The sequence below is a fragment of the Equus asinus genome, chromosome 7, assembly GCF_041296235.1.
Source record: "Equus asinus isolate D_3611 breed Donkey chromosome 7, EquAss-T2T_v2, whole genome shotgun sequence".
Lineage (NCBI taxonomy): Eukaryota > Metazoa > Chordata > Mammalia > Perissodactyla > Equidae > Equus > Equus asinus.
Genome location: NC_091796.1, coordinates 55,654,391 through 55,668,770, shown reverse-complemented (window position 1 = coordinate 55,668,770; position 14,380 = coordinate 55,654,391). Strand labels below are relative to the sequence as shown.

The following is a 14,380-nucleotide window of genomic DNA, read 5'->3' as shown; positions in this document are numbered from 1 at the left end:
TGCTCTGAGCTTACCTCTACAGGTTAAAAAAAAATCAAAAAACGGCAAGAAAAAAGAAAAAAGACGTTGGGGGAAACCACTACCTACATAAAATGACGGCCATGCTAGGGAAAGATGCGCTTCGCTGGGAGTCAGAGTCAGCACATTGCCAGCAGGAAAGGGCGTTTAGTCAGGGAATTCAAACCGACTCGTCCTGTGAAAAGCTGGAGATAGTGTAGGGCAGAAGTGGGCTGCCGTGGAGGTGGGAGTTGTGTTTTCTACAAGGATGAGAGAACTGAGAAAGGAGCCTCCACTCAGCCTCTCCTCCTTTCCTTACCTTTGCAAACAGCAATACACCAATTGGCAATTAAGGGGAACTAAAAATAGATACTACCGCCCACTTGCAGGCATCGCTTTGAGAGCCCTTCCCTCCCCAGCTAGAGGCAATGGTTTCGCTGTACTGGTGGGACTTCATGTCTCTGGGGACAAGGAGGACCTCAGATAGAGAGAGCAGAGATGTTTTGATTTTAGGATTTAAATAAAAATGTTTTTCAAAGGAGCCTTATTTTCCTGAAAACAAGATGTGCCATTTCCAGCTTTTATTGCACAAATTTGGTAATTGAGATCAGCCGCCAGACAGAGTGAGCTGTCGCCCACTGGGGGCATCAGTGCAGAGTACCTTGCGTTTGCACCTGCACATCTGCTCCTCCCTTCTCCAGCTTGCACCGTGTCCCACCGTGTGAACTGTAGGGCCTGCCCCGGATGGACTGACTTCCCTCTGGCCTCCAGTTGGGTTTAGCCAATGGCAGCATTGGTAGAAATCAGAATGAGAGGACAGGGATTTTTAGGAGCCCAGTGAGCGCCCCTATTCTGTTCTGGTAGCCGTGCCCTCACTCTGTGTGTCCTGGGAGCCACTGCCTTCCCCCCATGCCTTCCGGCTTGGGCTGACACTGGAGCCCCACTGTTACCAGCTCCCAGTCTTACACTGTTCTTTGTAGTTTCACTACACCTGGGGCACAGCTTTATGAATAGTCTCTTTATTAAACATCCTTCCAGTCATCCCCGTTTGAATGTACCATCTGTTCCTCAGGACGCAGGCTGATGTGGAGTCTTGGGCATCTGTGAACTAGTCTTGGGTCTTACTGGGCAGCATGGCCACGCTGGGGAAGACTGGAGTAGGAATGCCAGTTTTCATTGTGGCTTCATTCACTACCACATTGATGACCCCCTTGCCCCTTTTTCTTGAAGTTGTCGCCCTTTTCAGACACCCCTGTGACCCTCTCCTGACTTCCAGCTTCCCAGGGCCACTGACACTGCCACACACATCCTGCCCACCCCACCCCAGACAGCACCCATCCTTCCAACTTTTCCAGCGTCCTTTCTCTGTCACAAGTCAGTTGTCCTTTACCACCTCCTTTTCCCTCAGAGCTGACATTCTGTCTCTGTCTGTCTGCTGGGTGACCAGTAGCTATTTTGATAAAAAATTTTCTTCTATGAACGGTTACTAATATGTTTATAGGTTAACATATTTGTTTAAAACAAAAAGTCATTTTATCAGGAGCTTTCTGGAGAAATGACTCCTTACCCAAAGGAGCAAGTGTAAATGATGGCAATTCAGACAGCTCATTTGTTTTGAAATGACCTCTGAGATTAGTGGTGACAGAGGCAGGGGGCTGTCTGGGAACAGCGCAGGCCTTTGTTCCCTCGAAGTCTCACCAGGTGGATTTCTGCCTCCTCCACGTGCCGCAAAGTGTGCGTGCCAGGATGGTTTCTTCTGGCGGCGAATGACTCTTGGCTAGCACTGCCCTCGATAATAAGGTCAAGTCTCAGGATCACCCAGGACACCTGTGAGAGCTGTTAGACTGCAAGGAGAGGCAGGGGCTTCCACGGGAACCACTCCCAACCTCGGGTGTTACCATGTCCAAACTCTTGCAACAAATAGCATTGTAAAGAACAAATACATTATCTCCAGGCCACCCACTGTATGGCAGAGCTCTGATTGGCTAACCCTCATTCATCTTCCATTCCTAGATTGATGCTGTCTTCACATGATGTGTACATTTTTTGCTTTGCTCATCTCTCTGACACACATTTGCCGCAAAGATGTGTGATGGCAGGGTTCTTTAGGCTTTTTAGATGTATGAGTTACGTATTTCACTATCTTGTTTGTTGTGGTCTTCACTACATTTATATCCATTATATCCTCTAGTGAGAATCAACTGGTTCTTTTTTTGTTTGTTTTTTGGTAGGGAAGATTGGCCCTGAGCTAACACCCGTTGCCAATCTTCTTTTCTTTCTTTCTTTCTTGTCTTTTTTGCTTGAAGAAGAGTGGCCCTGACGCCACCACAGCATGGCTTGATGAGTGGGGTAGGTCTGCACCCAGGATCTGAACCCAGGACTCCAAGGGGAGTGTGCTGAACTTAACCACTGTGCCACTGGGCCTGCCCCTAGAATCAGCTAGTTTTTAAAAGATACATTTTAACATCAGGCAATGAAATGAAGTAAACTTAATCTTTAGAGAATTAAAATCAATCCAGCTAATAGGTTTTGCATATAAAGGAAGTACTTTTGTGTAGCTTAATGCATCAACAGACACCACTTCTTTATCCTCTTTCTCTTTTGTCCCAGCTTCTGACTTTTTCTCAATTGACCATGATGTAGAATCGAAATACAATCTGTAAAGAAACATTTGTTTCGTTCATCTTTCCTTACTTTAAAACAGATGAGCCTAAGACTTTTTATTTTCTTTTTTAAATATCCAAATTAAGTGCTCTGTGCTTCCTCTGGCTCATCATAGATTTGTATTTTGAGACCAGTGGACCCATGGTAAGAAAATTTTCTCACCTCTCATGTAGAGGGTACATTCATAGCTTATCTATTCAGCCTGGCTTTAAATCAAACAGTCTTCTGTCCACATTCTAAATAACAATTTTCTCACATTCAGGAAGTTAGTAATACCAAGCTTGCCGCAAAAAATTCCACAAATTTTTGAGGTTTTTTTTTTTTTGCAGGGAAGGATTCACCCTGAGCTCAACGTCTGTTGCCATGTTCTTGTTTCCCTCCCCACAGCCCCAGTACACGGTGGCATATCCCAGTTTAAGTCCTTCTCGTTCTTCTATGTGAGCTGCTGCTGCAGCATGGCAACCAGCAGACGGGTGATGTGGTTCCGCAACCGGGAGAGGAACCCGGGCCGCCGAAGCGGTGACAGCGCCAAACTTGAACCACTAGGCCACCGGCGTGGCTCTACCTGTACTTTTCATATATAGTAATGAGGACTTTCCCCAAACTGTCTTTGTCATTCACAAAAGTCAACAGAAGCCGGATGACAACCTAGTATTTACTGAACCGTCATAATATTTTAATATCTAACACTTACTCAATTAATATCTAACGTTACTGTGCTAAGCACATTGCCTGAATTATCTTTTTCTCATTTAGTTTAATTGCGCAGGTACTTTTATTATTCCCCAATTTTGCAGATGAGGAGAATGAGCCTTTGAGGGCTTAGATAACTAGCCCAAGATCAGTGTCAGTGACCACTCAGCTGTACTGCCCTCTACAAATCCCACAGATGTAAGAAACAGGAGGCTTCTAAGTGTTACTCATCCCCCATACCCAGTGAGCCCTCATGTGCAGAACCATCCGTCTCTCTTGTCATCCACTCCTGAAAGGCAGCTTGCTGCATATGCAGAGGTGGTGGTTCAGATTACAATTTCAAGCCCTTGGAACCAACTGTAAATTAAACTGCAAAGTCCGCTTGAATTGGAAGGGTCCATAGGAGATGATACGGCTCAGGTCCTTGGATCTTAGAGCTGGAAGAGACCTTGGTGATCATCCTGTTCAGCCCCTCACTTTAAAGATGAAGTCAGTGAGCCCTGAGAATTGTAAGCAGCCTGCCCCAGGTTACACTGTTGGTTGATGACAGAGGTGGATTTGACCCCAGGGCTCCTGACTCCTCTATCGTCTTTGATTTCTTCGAGGTGCCTTTCATCTTTACCCAAATCAGTGTGAAGATAGACTTTGAAACTTAGAAAACCAGCTGGTACCACTTATCTCGTTTTTTGCATTAATAACTGTTTTGGCTCAGGAATCATTTAATATGAATCATAAAGTGAGACCATTAAATAGCTGCTGCCTTAAAATGCAGCGACTGTGGTTTGCTTGGACTGCATTTCTGAAGGTAATAGAAGTAAGTGAAATTTTGAACCGAAAATTCCAGCCTCAGCAATTTGTTGCTTTGCTTTTTCCCGTATAGTCTGCATTATAAGATTATTCATGAGACACGTTTATTTGTGGGGGAAATTTTGTGCTTGGCTGTGTCCTGAGTGGAGCTGACATCTGTGCAGCCTCTTCTCCAGGATTCTTCTGACGTACGATGGCCTAATGTTCTGTCTCTCCTCCATCCAGCATGGCACCACGCTCCTCATGGTCGCCTCCTACGCTGGTCACATAGACTGTGTGAAGGAACTGGTTCTGCAAGGAGCAGACATCAATCTCCAGAGAGAGGTAGGTCAGGTTTCACGCTTGAATAAGAATGACCCAGGTGACTAAGATTCAACATTCTCACAATAGTGAATTCGTAAGGAAGACAAGCGTAATCATGCTTTTTTCCTACTTAACATTAAAGCCCAGATTGCAGACTTTATTGTGCCTAAAATAAGGCCCAGGAATGGACCATTGGTTGTACTTGAGTTGAATGTATCTTCTCAAGCATGTGTTGCTGTCTGAGGTAACCAAACCTCTAACCACATTCCTTAAATACGCATACGTTTCATCCCAAGCTTAAATCAGTTCTTCCTTCTTCCCTTGGGATGAAGTGCTATAGAACTTACAGGATTTTCCTGGAGATCATTATATTTTTAGAAGGTGGGTCACCAGCCTGTTCTTAATGAGCCTCACTTGCTAGACTCTCTCAGCCGTCCTCACCAAACCGTGTGCAAAGGACTTCTCTGACTGGCTGTGCATTAAATAAGGTCCCCCCCAAAAAGCCACGTAGTGAACATTGGACTGAAATGTGAGCATATCCCCGCACTTCCTTCAAGGGCAATCTCGGGAGTTTGGTCTGGCCCGGGGACCCATTCTTGTTCCATGTAGAGGAGCAGTTGGAGGCTGGGGCATTTTGACATACTTTGGGACGTGGGTCTGAGGAGGCTCCATATGTTTCTGAGCCGAGCTAGGGCCTGGTGACACATCCACAGATCATCCCTAGGGTCATTCTGACCTCTCAGTCTGCACTGACTCAGACCCAAGAGGGGCATCCTCAGGCAAGCTTCGAACTAGACTGGAGCTCTTAATTTTCCTTGATCCACTCTTATCCGAGGGCTTGCCCTGCACTTGCTGTTTCAGAAAGGATGATTCCTCAATCAAACTTTCCTCAACCAGTATACCCATCTTCCAGGCTGGACCGTCACCACTGAGTGGAGCAAATTAAGACTCACCAGGTCTAAGGGCTGGATGTTCCACGGGGCATCTAGAAATCCCTTCCATCTCGCCCCTGGGTGTCACCTTGGCCATGGCTCACGGAAGAGGGACACTTGACAGAATGTGGAGTCTGATTCTCTATAGTCCTGGATCGGCAAGCGTGGTCTGTTGAGAGGAGCGGTATAAACTACAGCAAATCCGATCAATCTTCTCACAGACTTCCGTGCAGTTTCCATGACACTGGGTCATTGTTTTAGGTTATTTTCATTTCAGCAGCTAATTTCCTTCTGAGAGGAACATGTTTGGACCCATTTAGTATTATAGTTTAAAATTACCTTAATCTTTTTATTTTTCCTCTCTGCTTTACAATCTTTGTTTATTATAACTTCAAAGAAAAGACAGATTTTTCTCTGATAAAAACAATTTGATCCAGATCTGCTTAGTCTAAAACCTTTATCCTGAAGGGTAAGTTCAACATGCACAAAAATCTCCTTAGAACAGTTGAAAAAAGCTGAGAGAAGAAGAGAAACAGTTGTTTCATCTCCAGCCAATATATGGTTTTGAGGATTTTATATTTATCTGTTTGGTTCCAATTGTTCAATTTAGGTTCTTGGAGATGAAAACAGTTGTGTGTTGAACTTAGTGGCCCTTGAAGACTTACCAAAGTGTGCCCAATTTATGTCTCAAATGATGATGCTCTGTCAGTTCCCAGTGGTCGCCTGAATTTCCTGAGCCCGTGCAGGTCTTGGGTGATAGAGCTGCTAAGCCAAAGAGAGGCTGCAACCTCACCTCGTCGGTTTTGGAAGCAGAGTGCCCAGCAGTGCTGTGGGACTTGCTTATGCAGCAGACTTCTACCGGGTTCATTCTTAATCCATTTTATAATATCAGAATACGTGTTTTCTGAAAAAGTACCTGCCATTGTTTACTTAGGTTGGCTATCTAGACACACGGAACTTGCTAGAAGACAAACTGGGAGCTAATGGTCCTGAAAGACCGTTGCTCTAGAGAACCAGCAGTGTTGGCTGAGTGGAGCTCTCAGGCATGGGAGCTGCATGTGCAGTTGTCCTGAAGCACTGGGTTTCGGTAGTAAAGTGCGTGCACATAAGACCTTTATTCACATTCCAGACTGACATCTAGCTCCTCTTGTCTACAGATTGCTGCGTTTGTGTGCACAATGATTAATAGTATATGTGTGTGTTCCAAATTGACTCAAAAGCTTATTGAAAAATGAATCCTTCCTCTTACTGAAGAAACAATTCCTAGAAATGATCCCTGGTAGTCTCTAAAATTTAATGTCTATTAAGAAGACGAGAGTTTTCCTATTCTAACTAAGTTTCTTCGACTAGACATGGTTACATCTTAAGGTTTTTGGAACCCAGAGTCCTCCACTGTAAGAAAGCAATGAGGGTGCTTCCTACTCGTTTCTGTGGGAACCAAGGAGAGGATCACTCCTGCATTGCAGGCAGGAAGGCTCTGGGAATGGTCACGTCACCTGTGCCTTCCTGGGATAGAGCCTCGCAGGGGGCGTGAACTGGGAAGGTGTTATCATTCGTTCTGCCACAGTGGTGGACCTCATTGCTCCCTGTCACACACACACCCTTAAGAACAAGCTTCAGAGTGATTAGTAATCCTCAGGACATGCTCTTCCTGGCTTCTCACACCTTGGCAAGAACCCGCCACTTTAACATTTCCGGGTAAGCTGTAGAAAGAGGATTTTCTCTTCACTGTGCCTGGGAAAGGAGAATGTTAGCTTCATCTGTGCTGAAAGCACTGGAGTGAAGAGCATCTTCAGATGGAAAATACATATTGCTCACAAGAGTGGTATGGTGATTTTGCCCATCTTAAATAATGATTTGGGTACCAATCTTTGAGTAAGCTTGTAAAAATGGCTGGGAAGAAAGGATGCTAAAAATTGTGTCTCAGAATGTCATTGATCAGTTTAAAATTTGAAATCAAGCTCTTTTTTGTTAATATGAGCTATTTTGAGGATATTTTGAGGCCATTTGAGTGAAAGTAGATTCTTTCTTGCACTGGTAGCCTTCTCCTCTGGGGCGCTAAATTCTGTAAGCGGAGCTCTACCACAGTTCTTCCCTCTGTTAATGAATGCCAGTGTTTCCCAGACAAGATGCCAAGCATAGTAGTTTCCTGTGGCTGCTGTAACAAATTACCACCAACTAGATTTGCTTAAAACAACAGAAAGGTGTACTCTCACAGTTCTGGAGGCCAGAAAATTGGAGCTGTCCACAGGGCGGTACTCCTTCTGGAAGCTTTCCAGCTTTACCTCCTCCAGCTTCTGGCAGCTCTTGGCATTCCTTGACTTGTGGCCCCGTTGCTCTCATCCCTGCCTCTGTGGTGACATTGTCTCCTCCTCTTCTCTGTGTTAAATATCCCCCTACCTCACTCTTATAAAGACACTTGTTGGATTTAGGCCCCACTGGGATGGGCCAAGATAAGCCCCTCCACTAAAAATCCTTAACTTAGTTACAGCTTTTGCCCTGTGAGGTGATATTCGCAAGGTCCGGGAATTAGGATGGGGACATATCCTTTGGGCGTCTACCATTCATCCGTTACATCAAGAGTCAAGTTTTCCTTTTATCTTGTCACTTCTATGAACAAGGAATACAGTCAGTTCAAAAGTAGCCCCTTTCTAGGCTAGAAGGTTAATATGCAACAATATTTTCGTGTTTTGTTTACAGATGTATAAATCAAATGTGATGTAACCAAATGTCTTGTAAAACCAGCCTCTTTCTCTCTCCCAGTCAGGCACAACCGCCCTGTTCTTCGCTGCCCAACAAGGACATAATGACGTCGTGAGATTTCTCTTTGAATTTGGAGCATCCACTGAATTCAGGACCAAAGTAAGAGAACTTTCTTGATTTGATACCTTGTTGAAGAATTTTGGCAGTCGTGAGTATCGTTTCTCTTCATCTAGAGTGTGAATTTGTGCTTCTCTTGTTACCAGACTTTCAAGCCTAAGAAGGCGGGTTTCACAGGTTACTTATGGTTCAGGGATAGTCCAGGGATTCAATTCAAAACACTGCATTTGTACTCTGGGCTCCAATTGGAGAATTTATGGGGAATTACTTAGATACTTTCTCGCTCTGGTAGCTTTCTACTCTGGGACAGTAAATCGCGTTATCAGAATGGATATAGGAGCAGGTGCTGTATAACTTTCCCTGTTTTCAGGTGCTTTTTTCTGCTTCAGTGTTAATCCCAGTGCTGTGATGGGGATTGTCAGAAGTACTAAGCCAATCCTGGTGAATCTGAGAGACTTCTAAGGAGGGTGATTTGGCAGGCAGTTTACTTTCTGAGAAGTCTACACTGAAATATATAATATATGACTACAGCGTATATAGTTGGGCAAGGAATTGTGGTTCTCCTTTAGAGAACTCGTTGATTTTTCAGTGGCTGTCCTGGTGGCGTAGTAGTTAAGTTCACGCACTCTGCTTCGGCAGCCCAGGGTTCATAGGTTCAGATTCCGATCCCGCGATGTTTGGATATTAGCTCAGTGACAGTCTTCCTAAAGCAAAAAGAGGAGGATTGGCAACATGTTAGCTCAGTGCCAATCTTCCTCACCAAAAAAAAAGAAGGAAAAAAAGTCATTGAGTCTTCATATTTGACGTATGGATAAGAAAACTGAGAGTGCAGAAAGATCCATTTTGTGTTCACAATATAATTTTTCATGAAAATGTTTTGTAGTAGGAGAATTTGAACTGTCATAACAGTTTTGTAATTGTTAACTTATTTCTGGCCTAATCATAACAAAAAATTCCTGAAAATTTGCCCCAGTTGGAAACTTTTAGGCTTTCTTAATCCATTGTATGTGCTATTTTGATATCAGGGGAGCTTCCAGTGGGTTTTTTTTTCCTGTTAAAATGCTAACTGTTAAGTAGATCTGAATTTCAGATAGGTCTCTGTGTTTTCTGAACCTCCTGTTGGACTGCATACATGCATCCACACATGCTGAGTATAAGATACGGTAATCCAAGGTATCTGTGTGGATATATATTTTTGTATTAATTATCATTTTATTTTTCATTATAAAAGTGATACAACTAAAAATAGAAAGTAAAGTTCTACAAAGCTGAGTCTCAACTCTTTGAACTAACTCAAAATGATCGTGTGGGTCAAAATGATCATGGCTGCTTCAGTTATCTTGGTTAGCGAGTTAATGCTGGTTTAACGCCTTGTATGTGAGCCAGTGTGTGCTATCCCAGAAATCCACAGAACAGGGGGCCCAGGGTGAGCAATTCCACGTTCCCGTTAGGTCAGCGCAGGCGTCTGAGAGCTTTCCATGGGAAGAAGAGAGTACTGAGAGGCTTTGAGTTTTCGTATGATCCTGTCATCAAAACTGACTTTGTGTCAACAGTTGTTGTCATTGTTATTAAATCTATATCCCCCAACGATGTGTTTTTAAAAATAAAAAGTATCAGCTCTTCTATGACAATCATCATATTTTTATCTATTCTCCTATCTCATTAGGCAAAGAGCTGGAAAATTGACAGAACAAAACTTGGAGACACTGGTGCTCATAGCTGCTATTGAGCAATTTCTTGATGCCCACTCACCCCACCTACACCCCCACCACCGCTAGCCTCAGCCCTCCAGTCTCTCCTTCATTCCCTACCCTTCAGAACGCAGCTCTTCCCACCACACAGCCCGTCCCCTGCTGGAGCCTTGCTCCGCCGTGTGCATCACCCAGGATCTGACCCGCCTGTGAGTGCAGTAGCTCTGGTAGCAGTGTTTCTCCAAGTGAGGCCACCTGCCACCTGCACACCGCAGTCACCTCACGTGACCAGTCAAAAGGCCTATTTCTGGGCCTCACTCAAGACCTCCTGAATCAGACCCTCTGAGGATGGGGCTCCGAGGGTAGGCATTTTGAATAAACACTCTATGTACAATTTAGAAACCACACTATCTTAAATGTATGATTTGTACTTTATAACCAGGTATACATGTTCTTGCATTCTTTATAATTAGCTCACAAGTCCACATACCAGTTCACGGAGCCAAACAAACAACACAACAATCCTAGATGGGAAAAGATAAGTGCTGAGCTGCAGCACCTGAGAAAAACCATGAAGGGTTTCAGTTGACCCCAAACTCAGTGAGTTGGGAATGTGATGTGGTTGGCGTAAAAGCTAGTTCTAATTTAGCCCACAGAGATAAAAATAGACTAGCTGGAACAAATGAGCGTCGCCTTCTGCATCAGACCACATCTACTTTACAGGGCTCTGTTTGTTTCTAGGGCCCACGCTTTACAAGAGAGCTGGACAACTTGGCACGTGCGCAGAGGAAAATCCTAAGCAGGGTGGTGAGAGGCACAGGGAATATGCTGTAGTTATCTGCTCTTTTAGTGGATGCAGAGCTTGTCCAGTGAAGGCAGTGGCCCCAGAGTTACCCCGTAAGAGCACCTTAATCTCAGAGGCCTACCACTGAGTGGAACCCCAGGGAGAAGCCAGCGTTTGTCAGGAGGGTGTCTGGCCAGAAGCCACAGGAGACTGTTCTGGTAATTGTAGGACACAACTTTCTATGCTTTGTTTCCCTTAGTGAGAGGCAGATAGCTGATTCTGCATTGGGCCTGGGAAATTTCTAAGTGAATGATAATAACTTAGTCACATAACTGTAATATATCTCAAGCAAATCATGCAAGTGCACAACAGAATGATATCCTTAGGATGAAGCCTGTCTTGATTATAAAGAAAAAGTAAGAGATAAAAGAGGAAAAGTGAGTTTGTTATTATCTATGGGCAAATTCTTTTCCAGAGTTCTCCCTGTGCGAGGAGCGTCTGCTTGGTGAAACGTGCCCTCACTGTTTCTCGTGTGTTTCTACTTTGTGTGTCCACAGGACGGGGGCACTGCCCTGTTGGCCGCCAGTCAGTATGGGCACATGCGGGTGGTGGAGACCTTGCTGAAGCACGGAGCCAACATCCATGACCAACTTTATGTGAGTGTGTTTCGAAGGGACACTAGGTGGATACTTGCTCATCCCCTCAGCACACATTCCATTGCCATGTAAATTCAGATGCCAGAAATGCCAACTTCAAACATATTTTAATGAACAGTAGAACTTTAATCTGAGATATCAAGGAAAAAAGATACAGTTAACCAGATGAGCTTTTTTGAGTCGAAACCACATAATCTTCTTTACCCATCTTTGTTCTGCCCTTTTACGTCTCTTGTGCATATGAGACATTTCATGTACCTGCACAATCAGGATCTTCAAAACTCATGTGATACACACTTATTCATAACATGACAAGCCTGGCATATGGACTTGCTGAAAACCAAAATGAATTTTCCTATTGTAGAGTTATTTGGGAGGAAGGACACAAAAAAGGAGAAGTCAAGTTGTTTGGAAGAGAAGTGAGGTTGGGTGGCTGAAGACCTGTGAAATACGTGCATGTCGTTAACCTTTGAAAGGCGTCCACTGCCGGTGTGGATCCGTGTGCAGCTAACTGGCAATGAGCATGTTACTCAAGGGCTCTGGTAATTGATTGTTACTGTAATTCCGTAGGGTTTATGGCAAATGTTATTCTGGCTTTGTAGAAAAAAATAAAATATAGGGAGATAAAGTGACTTGACATGGTCTTATGGTGAGGAGTGGAAGAATTCCTGCCTTCCGTTATCTGGGAACCATATTTTAGGCTATCCTATAGCTAAACATTAGCACTTACCCCTGGGCCACTGTACTTTCATAGATGTGTAGTGAGATGTGTAGGTGTGAACTTTTCCATTTGAACACTTTTCCCAGAGTTTACACAGTTCTTTAACTCTGACAGATCACAGACCTCCTTGAAGTACATAGCAACTAGCCTTACCCTTTGCACTTCAAAACCTGTAACCCTCTTTGAGCCTGCAGCATTCCTTCCCAGTTGAATGGCTGAATTACTTGATAATGGTCTAAAGGAGTGATTCTCAGTTCTGGCTGCCCACTACAATCACCTAGGGAGCTTGAAAAATACCACTTCCCTGGCCCCCCACAGTCCCACTAAGCTGGAGTCTCTGAGGGTGCAGCTTGGCCACAGGTGGTTCTGACGATTGGCCAAGTCTAAGAAACACAAGTCTACAGCTGTGGCTCTTTCTTTGGCTGCATGTAGGTCAGGTGTATCTGAGCGTGTGTATTAGTATATGTATGTGTAGGGTGAAGAGGGAGGGCCCAAGTTTTTGGAAAAGGAAAATGAGTTGTGATTTTCATAGCATTACCTTCCATAGTCAGCAATCCAAACTGACTGTGGCTGTAGACTTTGTACTCTTAGATAATATTCTTCTGAAGTCGCATCGGGGTGGCACATAATCTTAGAAACAGAGTTTGGGGAGAACCCATTCCCATTGTAAACTCTCTGTTATAAGGTGATTCAAGAAGTTCCATGCAGCAGAACTTCCATTTTATGTTGACTTTCACCCTTGCCCAAATAGTCCAAATGTAAATGTTGCCATTAAAAACATTGAAATATGGGGGATCCTGGTCAATGATCCCTGAAAACTTCTAGGAACAGAAATTGTAATGCACAGTAAAAAATCCAATACCTGGATATCTGTTTTAGAAAATTCCCAAGAATTATCAGCTGATAAGGGCATGGTGGACTTTGTGTGGCAACACAGTAAGGAGCAGCTGAAAATTTTATCCCCCATATCAAACTTATGCTCAAAAAACTGTACAGGGGGCCAGCCTATAGTGGTTAAGTTCCTGTGCTCCACTTTGGCAGCCTGGGGTTCACAGGTTTGGATCCAGGGTGCGTATCTAGCACCGCTCATCAAGCCACGCTGTGGAGACATCCCACATAAAATAGAGGAAGATTGGCACAGATGTTAGCTCAGCGACAGTCTTCCTCAAGCAAAAACAGAGGAAGATTGGCAACAGATGTTAGCTCAGGGCCACTCTACCTCACAAAAAAACCCCCAAAAACAAAAAACCTGTAAGGGTGATTAATTTTTTAATGATTGCCTGGAGGGGAGTCTGGCAGCTTGGCGGACACACACTGGAAATCCTGGCAGGGGGAAGTGCCTTGTATTTTAACTTGTGGTTAGTGTTCCAGATGGGAGGGTGGGAATTAGCTGGATTACCTGGTGTTTTCCACTAGGATGTGCTCAGGTGTTCCACTGAGGTCTAAAAATAACGCAGCTCACCGTGTTCTGTGAGTGCTATCTGTGTGAACTGAGCCTCTGAGGAGGATGCATGCTCTCAGCTGACCGATGTATTTGCTAAAATTACCCAGTGGCATGTCTTCACGAAAAACAAATGACCAAGAGACATAGACACCCAGTTAAAAAGAAAACTAAAGAAACTTGGAAGCAAGCACTCGCTTGGGCTTTTATGCAGGATTGCTTCGTTGTGTTTAGAGGTGGTGGTGGTATCTGCTGGGCCTTCAGGGAGCGAATTCACGGATATTCTTTCTAGGGCAGTTTTTTCTGAAAGCATCTTGTGTTTTAAACCTGGGAGAAACTGCATGTTGGGGAGACATGGATAAGGGAGCAAGAGAAAGGAGCGGGCACAATCTAATCCCAAGAGCACTTTTTACTCCCGATTCATAAAAGCACACAAAGTAGATTTGGGGGATTTGTTTCGTTTTTGTTTTTTATTGATAGACTTTCTTTTTTGTTTTTTAACGAATACTTAGGTCTTAATTGACAAAATGACTGAAACAGAAAATTGTATTAGATGTATATATTTTCATCTAATTTAAAAGGGGATGGACTCTGAGATCATGCGACAAAACAGAAGGCAGCTAAGAGAAGAAGTCTATGGAGACAAGAGAAAAATGATGACTGGCTATTTGGAAAGCCTGGGCGGCTGCTGCCAGCTGGGTGTATCATAAGCTCTATGACCAAGATTTTGTAGAGTGAACAGTCACTACATATGTTATAACTTATCATAAAACTGTCTATTTTTTTTATTGCAGTAACATTGGCTTATAACATTATATAAATTTCAGGTGCACATCATTATATATTTCGATTTCTGTGTAGATTACATCAT

The 14,380-nt window shown here is 43.9% G+C and overlaps 1 protein-coding gene across 13 annotated transcripts in view; it reads left to right on the top strand.

Moving 5' to 3' along the window:
* The window catches only part of ANKRD29 (ankyrin repeat domain 29), a 62,403-nt gene that overhangs the window by 19,867 nt on the left and 28,156 nt on the right, over window positions 1–14,380 (top strand). For all 13 annotated transcript variants that reach the window (XR_006530043.2, XR_006530045.2, XR_011504535.1 and 10 more), the window contains 3 exons: window positions 4,387–4,485; window positions 8,160–8,258; window positions 11,249–11,347. Coding sequence is in view for 10 of the 13 variants with exons in the window: in XM_044773528.2 (XP_044629463.1) it covers window positions 4,387–4,485; window positions 8,160–8,258; window positions 11,249–11,347 (297 nt within the window). In the remaining 3 variants the exon portion in view is untranslated. The remainder of the gene's footprint in view (window positions 1–4,386; window positions 4,486–8,159; window positions 8,259–11,248; window positions 11,348–14,380) is intronic.